Source organism: Haliotis rufescens, unplaced genomic scaffold, assembly GCF_023055435.1.
Source record: "Haliotis rufescens isolate VD_foot unplaced genomic scaffold, xgHalRufe1.0.p SCAF_137, whole genome shotgun sequence".
Classification (NCBI taxonomy): Eukaryota; Metazoa; Mollusca; class Gastropoda; order Lepetellida; family Haliotidae; genus Haliotis; species Haliotis rufescens.
In genome coordinates, this window is record NW_025963821.1 from 44,789 (window position 1) to 54,133 (window position 9,345).

Below are 9,345 nucleotides of genomic sequence, written 5' to 3' on the forward strand. Positions count from 1 at the left end.
CATGGTATCTAGCCACACACACACACATGCATGCACGTCGTTACATAAGGGCAATACTTTCGGACGCGACGTTAAACCCCATTTCACCGTACCTCATGTCCTTACACACACTAGCAAAGCTATGTATCACTTTCTAGCCTCTCATTCACATAATTAGTATGGTCACATAAAGAGCCTGTCTCAAATATGTTTGAGTTCTCGAGCAAATCAAATGTGAGCTTCCGGTCCTAAAATCATTCTGCTTATTGTTTGTTTTTGTTTTTGACTTTTTTTATGCTGAGAGTTACCAGATGTTCACGCAAGGGAACACATTATAACTAAATATGTGGTTTAAATTACACAATGCTTCACTAATTTAATGTCATTTAATGACTGTCTTCTATGTTGACAAACCACGAATCAGGATACACATCTCATAGGATTGACACTCATTTGGTTTATTGGTACTACAGACACGTCATCGGTACAATGTGTGAAGCTCATATCTGGTGTCCTCACCAGTGTTATTACTGGGATATTGCTAAAGGTGACGTGAAACTATACTCACTCACTCACTCACTTACTAACGATGAGTATTGCAATAAAGGATAGTTATGCTTGAACTGCTTTAGCAAAAGACCGAAAAGTTTGGGACCTAGCACTTTAACGTTTTAGTATACACTTGTTTTTGTCTTGAAGATGTTCATTGAAGCGTTTTGTCCACGTCAACTGGAGTCACACCATTATCTTGATCAGCAGTCATTTGTTTTAAATATTCATATTTTTTTGAAAAGTTAATTGGTTTGCAACTTTTATAAAGACATTTTGCCGACGCGTTGATGCCTCACATCAAAGTTTCTGAATGTTGATATTTTAAACACTTCAATATCAAGTTAATGACACGAGTCGGAGTCGCCACGTTTGTTTACAAATACATGTGAAAACAGCAGGTGATTTTGATACGCGTTTTGATTTGTTGCATGAGTACAACTTGAGACTTATGGCGTAAAACTCCAAAACGTGCAAATTGTTTATAACTAGTTGTTCAGTGTGAATGCTGCCTCATGCTTGGTACCGTCTGTGTGGCGTTGTGGAATGAGAGAGAGGAAGGTCGGTGGCACCATCCCATCCTCAGCTCCCTCATTCCAAAACACGTTAAAACATAGGACTTGTTGATACCCTGACTGGTGCTGAACAAGAACAAGAACTCACTGGCGCAAAGTCAGTATGCTGTTTCTGAGTGGGGTATTCGTGTTTAACCTGTGGTTTTGTATCTCAGTTGGCTGGACAAAAATGGCATTATATTCAGAATGTGAACCAACAGACCCACAAGTAAACGCGCACCAAACCACGTAAAGGTGTGATTGTAGAGAGGTGTGGGGTAGCCTGATGGTTAAAGCGTTGGTTTGTCACGCCGAAGACCCGGGTTCCATTTCCCACATGGGTACAATGTGTGAAGCCCATTTCCCGGTGAAGCCAATTATCAGCCGTGATGATGCTGGAATATTGCTACAAGTGGCCTAAAACCGCACTCATCACTCAGTACAAAAATACAATTCATTTTGGTAATAATTTAAGAACTTAATAGTGAATTCTGCTAATGTTTTGTTGTATGATATGCGTCACATACTCATCCATGCTTGCGGACTGTTCCATATGTGTCCTCAGTGTTGATGTTTCATCAATGTACACGGACAGGTGAAATAAAGATAACAAATAGCTACTGGCCTGTGTTCGGTCAGACCTTATGTGACATTGACACAATTTATAACTTTGTGTGATTGTTCACTGGCCAAAGCCAAGCTATATTCACCAGGACAAAATGGATGATATAGAAATGAAGGTAAAGAAATGTTGAATGAAAAACCTGCATTCTGAACATTTATGAAGTATTTTATCGATTATGTTTATATTGAAATGCAAAATATAATAGATAGACGCATTTGTGAAATCCCGAAACCAACTCGGACATAGGCAGCTCTGTTGATCTGGTATTCCAGGTATGTGCACGAAGTTAATCCAAGGTGAGGGTCATTGACGTGTCGTGTTTACACCGATCTGAGTCTCATGATAACCTTTATCAGGACACATTTAGTAAAACTAGTCCTCAACTTGCGTGCTATTTGATAAATGCTTGAGGTGCTCAGAATAATTTACTTTCAAATGTCTCACAAAAAAGCGAACATGTAGAACAATGTGGGTTCACCTGGACAAATGGACTTCTTGTCAACATAGGTGATACAGAAATGTAGAATGTTCTAAAATGTTCAGTGAAACAACCTGAAATATATATAGTAACAATCATTGAGAAAATAGATTATCAACTTTTTGAATTCACTATAATAATATTACCCACAAGGAAGATTTATGGATGTCAGCTGCTTAATTATGATGAACACAACGTTTCGGAGTGAGCATTTACATCCATAAATCATCTTCCCTATGTGTATCACTTCCAAATGCCTTTCAAAGACCTCATATTACAACCAACTTACCAGTTGATATCCATACATAATCCATTTATGTGTATAAATTTCAAATGTATTTCAAAGACTGTCAACATATTGTCGTATTTGTTTCTGTTTTAGTATGTTGTGAGAAGAGAGACCTGTGGGAATTCTGGGGTTGAGTTTGTCCCCAACAGCATATGTGTACGCTTCTCTAAGTACAGACCTGCCTAAACTGGATCACTTTGTCAGGCTCTTTCCTAGACGTGGTAATTGTAGCATACGCTTTCGCCCTGTGCACGCTAAAGAACCCACTCATCATAGCTGACCAGATGGAAACATGAACACGTTCATACACCCGAAACACAAGGGTCAAAACGTGTGGTATCACCCTGGGCAAGTGACTTATTTCAACCACGCCTCTGTTCACCTAACCCAATATATGAGGTGGATGTAAAAACCCTATAGCGCCCATAGGCAACTTGGGTTATCTGCTATCCTGGGGCTGGAGAATGATAACTCTCCGTACACACTCCACAAGTATGGAGTCATTACCGAGGTGGGTGACATTTTTAAACCTCACCATAACAGTCATTGATGACCTTCAAAATGGCAAACGGGTTCAATTTCATCGGTTGATGATTTGATGCCTCTGATCACAATAAATCGAGACGAGGAATCCAGTTGGAGATCGATTTCATCATTAGATGAGCTGGCATCTAAGTGTTTTCTTTTAAAGCCAGAGTGATTTTGAGATATAATGAGATAGGTTTGCGCTCCTCGTCCCCTGCCACCATCGAGTGTCAACGAGGATGGTGTTTTATTGCCTTGGCCATCCAAAATTCAAAACACCAGGGCTACAGAGGCATTATTATCCAGCAAATATGACATGAATAGCTAAATTTGTCCACTAAATTTACTGTCAAGCTGGTTCTGCCAATAATAAAAAAAATAGAGACATACAGAATCCAGCGGTCAACATTACCAGATTGGCCCCATGAGCCACCGTTCACCTGGAACCACTGCTCTAAACTACCAGACTCCACTTCTCGACCGACAGAAAGGAGAATCCCATGTAAAACGGGGTGCTGAGGACACATTCTATTCTACCCCGAGTCCCCAGGGGAGTACACAGTTGCAATATCGAATGTTTGACATAATTGAACTTGGCTCTTTTCTGAGTTTGCACAAATTCAAGCAAATCCTTATTGTTTTTGAGAATCCACATGATATTACTTCATGTTGTGTCATATTCTTTCTGGAAACATTTAGAAAGTCCGTACTCGATCGTTCTAATATAAGAGGTGTTGGCTACCTTCGACACAGGACCAAGCAATAAAAACGGTTGTGAAACATACCTTTTCTAGAAACAGTGTCCTGTTCAAAATTTGTCAGTGTTTATTATTACCTATGTATTGTTTATTGGTTATACTAGAAGACATATAAACATGCACCGATCAGGACAACACAACAAATGTTTACAACATATGAGGTTCTCTGGCATTATGGTAAATGAAGAATACACGAAACAAGACTCACATCCAGTTAGATAATTACTAAAACAAACGACAGAAACGTCCCGTGTATATGTAAATAATCGAAGTCTTACATATGTTAGTTGAAAGCCATATCAAGCCATGCCACATTTATGTTAAACCCCAATGTACGGGGATCAAGCATCAAATTCACATCTATTTAGTGATGAGTGATTCCACTGTATGAGAGGCGATGTAGTATAGGAAATAGGAAAGATACGTGACATATAACATCGTATATCGGAATCTGTGAAGACTGTTTAAAAGATCCAAGTAGTTAGAATCAGAGAATCGTCAGACTGCATATCATTGATCAATGTTTTATCTAGTCAAGAATCGTGGGGCACGGGTGGCCCAGTCGTCTGAGGCGCCGCAATTCGCTGTGCAGAGTTGGAGTTGTCCCTTGGGCACGCCAGAAACCTAGGATTGTGGGTTCGAATCCCGGTTCATCCCTATTATATATCTAGGTTTGTCAGCACCATACCCGTGAACGTCTGAGACCTGTACCACTTTGGGCTTTCCTCTCACATTAAGCTGACATGCCGTCATATAACTTGAATACTGTTAAAAGGTGACGTTAAACCCAACTCACTCACTCACTCACTCTAGTCTAGATTCAGTTGTGTTCTGGCTGCAGCGATTTATCTGAAAAACGAAACCTTTCCCAAACAGTTTGTGTATCAGTAATATATATGCCCCTGGTTGTGGGCCTGGGATTTTTCTCTGGAGATGTATTTTTTTTCAGTTAGTGCTGAAAATTCAAAAAAAAAATGTAATCAAAACTATGAGGCTTAATATTCTTTTTGTAAGACAAATACCTTGTAGCAAGGTAATTTGTGTGACAGACAATTTCTTATTTTATCTACCGTTTGAAGCATAAGTATTTCTGTAATAAACTCAAAACCCCCCAACCAAAACATACACTCCACACACATCCCAACCCCACCCGAAGACATCAAATGGGCGGTCCCTTCTCCAAAAATGGTCAATGTACTGCCGTGTCCACGTCGATTTGAATCGCACCATTAACATGATCAGTTTCTATTTGTTTTCAAAATTCATTAATATCCCTGTTTTTTTGTTTTTTTGCTTCTATTTCATTCATTCTGTGACTGTTAACAGTGTTCGTGTGTTACTGCTATAAGTTTTAAGTTTTAAGTTGGGCTGGAATATTTATAAAACATATTTCCAAAACCATGTTCATGCCAATTTCAATCGCACCAATTAACTCCATTCTCATTTGTTTTCAATATTCATTGTTCTCAGTTTTGTCAGTACGTTTTTGTTGCTGTTGTTTTTAATTTGTCCAGTGACTGTGATGTATTTTTGGTACTGTCGTGTAGAAGTTGTAGCTACCTGAAATATTGTTTAAAAGTCAATATATTGAAGAAAATATTGAAATGATAACAAACAATCACTGAATCAATGTATTCACACAACATTTATATGATATTTATTTTACCAACGAAAGTGATCACACAAGTGAAAAACCGATATGCACCAGAACAGTACGCAACATCAGTATAACCTGACTATGAGACGAGAGTCCGTGGGGATTCCGAGGTACACCTTGTAACCAATATATGTACCTTGACTATGGGAGGAGAGTCCGTGGGGATCCCGTGGTACACCTTATGACCAGTAATATGTACCTTGACTATGGGAGGAGTGTCCGTGGGGATCCCGTGGTACAGCTTGTGACGAGTAATCTGTACCTTGACTATGGGAGGAGAGTCCATGGGGATCCCGTGGTACACCTTGTGACCAGTAATCTGTACCTTGACTATGGGAGGAGAGTCTTTGGGGATCCCGTGGTACACCTTGTGACGAGTAATCTGTACCTTGACTATGGGAGGAGAGTCTTTGGGGATCCCGTGGTACACCTTGTGACCAGTAATCTGTACCTTGACTATGAGAGGAGGGTCCGTGGGTATCCCGTGGTACACCTTGTGACCAGTAATCTGTACCTTGACTATGGGAGGAGAGTCATTGGGGATCCCGTGGTACACCATGTGACCAGTAATCTGTACCTTGGCTATGGGAGGAAAGTCCTTTGTGATCCCGTGGTGCACCTTGTGACCAGTAATCGGTACCTTCACTATGGGAGGAGAGTCCGTGGGGATCCCGTGGTACACCTTGTGACCAGTAATCTGTACCTTGACTATGGGAGGAGAGTCCATGGGGATCCCGTGGTACACCTTGTGACCAGTAATCTGTACCTTGACTATGGGAGGAGAGTCCGTGGGGATCCCGTGGTACACCTTGTGACCAGTAATCTGTACCTTGACTATGGGAGGAGAGTCTTTGGGGATCCCGTGGTACACCTTGTGACCAGTAATCTGTACCTTGACTATGAGAGGAGGGTCCGTGGGGATCCCGTGGTACACCTTGTGACCAGTAATCTGTACCTTGACTATGGGAGGAGAGTCATTGGGGATCCCGTGGTACACCATGTGACCAGTAATGTGTACCTTGGCTATGGGAGGAAAGTCCGTGGGGATCCCGTGGTGCACCTTGTGACCAGTAATCTGTACCTTCACTATGGGAGGAGAGTCCGTGGGGATCCCGTGGTACACCTTGTGACCAGTAATCTGTACCTTCACTATAGGAGGAGAGTCCGTGGGGATCCCGTGGTACACCTTGTGACCAGTAATCTGTACCTTGACTATGGGAGGAGAGTCCGCGGGGATCCCGTGGTACACCTAGTGACCAGTAATCTGTACCTTGACTATGGGAGGAGAGTCCTTCGGAATCCCGTGGTACACCTTGTGACCAGTAATCTGCCGGTCAACGTGTACGATATGTGCACCATTCTTGAAGCTTTCAATAACTGATTTTGTGTGCCAGACTCAATTATATACAGACCACCGTACCTGATTTAGCTCGAATACATCTGACTGCGACGTTCAACAGTATTCCCTCAATGAAGAGATTAAACTATGTCCCTTCATGTAGGCCTTTGTCAATGCCAAAATACGCAAATATACCAGTATAGAAAATAAATGTCGGACGTGTTTAATATGCGGTCGGAATAGTATAAACATTTCTGAGAAAGATAAATCTATTATCACGTTCAGCTCTTTACAGGGGATGTTGAACATGTATATGCCAGAGCAAGGCTAACGCTCCAAACATGATAGATATGATCCTGCACAGTATCCACACCTTTGCTCTGTATCGACCATTCACAATGATACCTGCAGCCCTTGTACCAAAAGCAGTATAGCAACTTGTCAGCATTGATTCAATTGGATCAGAATATCGTTAGCACTTTACGATACATGCTGAATAGATCGTCCATTCTCACAGATGGATTGACCAAATATTGTTCGGAAAAATATATGCCTATTTGGATTAGTATCTTGAATGCATGATGTACTGTAACAGCGTGTACATTCCAGGAAAACAAAATACCGTTTGTGAGAAATGAAAATACTTAGCTCGATGCCATTATGTCAAAATCACAGGATTGTCTGGTCCAGATTCGATTATTTACAGATCGTCTTCATGTAGCTGGAATATTGCTGAGTGCGAAGTTACAAAACAAACAAACTTAGCTTAGTGATAAATTAAGGCTGATGAGACTGACATTATGTGATAAACAGGTGTCATACTTGTGCGTTGTGGGGTGCCACAATCCTGCAGTTAAAATACATACCGTTTTTTTATTTAGGTCGCCGAAGCACTGATGATTATTATTATAACGATTATTCTTTATACGTGACAGTTGCCATCCCAAAACACACTCTCGTGATAACCTCTATTAAGTTTCTAATCTAGTATAGCTTTAGATCTTTAATAAAATAAATTGTGTGAAGAATCCTATTAGCTACTAATGGCCAACCAGACAAAAATATTTTTGCAACGATGCTTTGTCACCATTTGTGTTCAGAGCCTGTTACAAACATGAAGCATCAACTTGCGTGGATTATTTGGTGCATATTCATATTTCGGGTAGTTCACGTCCGTAGCAGAAAACAGGAGGACAAAAATGACCCAATATTTTCTGATCCTGACATTAGCCTTGCCTTGTGTGCTGCGACCTGTTACAAACATAGCAGATGTATGTATTTTGTGTATAACGGAGCTGACAGGAGGTGTGACGGCTACTTGGAATACAGTAAGTAGATGTTTTGTACACCAGCCTTTGAAATAAAAGACGCCAATAGGCCCTGAATTGCTCACCTGGATATTTACGCAATCATGACAAAATATACATTTCCATTGAACATGTATATAATACTGCAAATATTTCGTAATTTTGACTCCGACAGCATTTAAAATGAGTGGAGGGCAAAATCTGACAGCAAGAACGTGTATTTCTCTAGCTACAAATGTAGCATAAGATCTGAACCGTTTCCATGTTATGATCCACGATCTAAGTTTCCAGAGGCAGGATAGGACCGCAGGGTGAATCCTATTGGCACAAATGTATAAATCTCTTCATAACAAACACATGTATACAATTATTTGTATATTATAGGATGGGGATAATATCGGTTTGCATGTTATGATCAAGGTTCTAACTCCTATGGGAGTGCGTGACAGATGAACAGAAGGGCCAGTCCTGGTAGCGTATGTGCATTCCTCTCATTAAACTCAGCAATTGTGCATATGGTTCTACAGTGGGGATATTAACTGTGTCCAAGTTATGAATCTTCTTGGCCCCGCCCCTCAGTCCTGGTGGGATCAGCCCCTCCATTTGTCCGATTTTGAATCCCCACCACCTAGGGATGCTTCCAACATAATATGGTTGATATCTATCTATGGATGCTTCCAGTCAAATTTCGTTAATTTCCAATTTGTGGTTCAAAAGAAGAAGTAGTTTGAATTAAATGTTGACAGAACAGCACGCCACGGTGTGGCATAAGATAACCTTGGTTATCGATGCGACGTTACATTATACCAATATCCTTCTCTCTATCTTCACCAAAGTCAATCTGGCCATATTTGTTGTAAGGTTTTCTTAGGTTTGTTTGTTTCAACATTTGTCCTCTTAGATTTTAAGAGTAGTCACCCTTTGACCCTTGGGGTTGTAAGTTTTTATTTTGACATGACATGTTCGTTACAGGTATTGGATAATGAAAACATTTCAGCATAATCAATTCCATATAGTTGTTTGCTAGCCTAATATGACACCATATACGACAACTAAAGACACCATCACTATTAACACCTTTCTTTTGGATATTACAACAAACGTGTCATTTGGCAGATATGATGTCAATGTTAGTGTCAATATTTTTCAGAAGGATGTGATGATGGAGAGAACGATGGGACAGCAGGTAGAACCCCTGATGGCCTAGTGCACACTCACAAGTGCATAAAGAGATGTGAGGTTCAACGTAAGTACCAGTGTTTCAGTCAGTCAGTGTACGAACAGT

General features: G+C 40.6%; 1 protein-coding gene across 1 annotated transcript; it reads right to left on the bottom strand.

Annotated features, from left to right (window-relative positions):
* Window positions 1–5,493: 5,493 nt before the first annotated feature.
* LOC124118649 (early nodulin-75-like) lies at window positions 5,494–8,663 on the bottom strand. Its single transcript, XM_046480851.2, has 2 exons — window positions 8,586–8,663; window positions 5,494–6,663 (listed from the first exon to the last, which is right to left on the bottom strand). Exons 1-2 carry the CDS (start codon window positions 8,661–8,663, stop codon window positions 5,494–5,496), a joined length of 1,248 nt encoding a protein of 415 aa, XP_046336807.2.
* Between the last annotated feature and the right edge of the window lie 682 nt (window positions 8,664–9,345).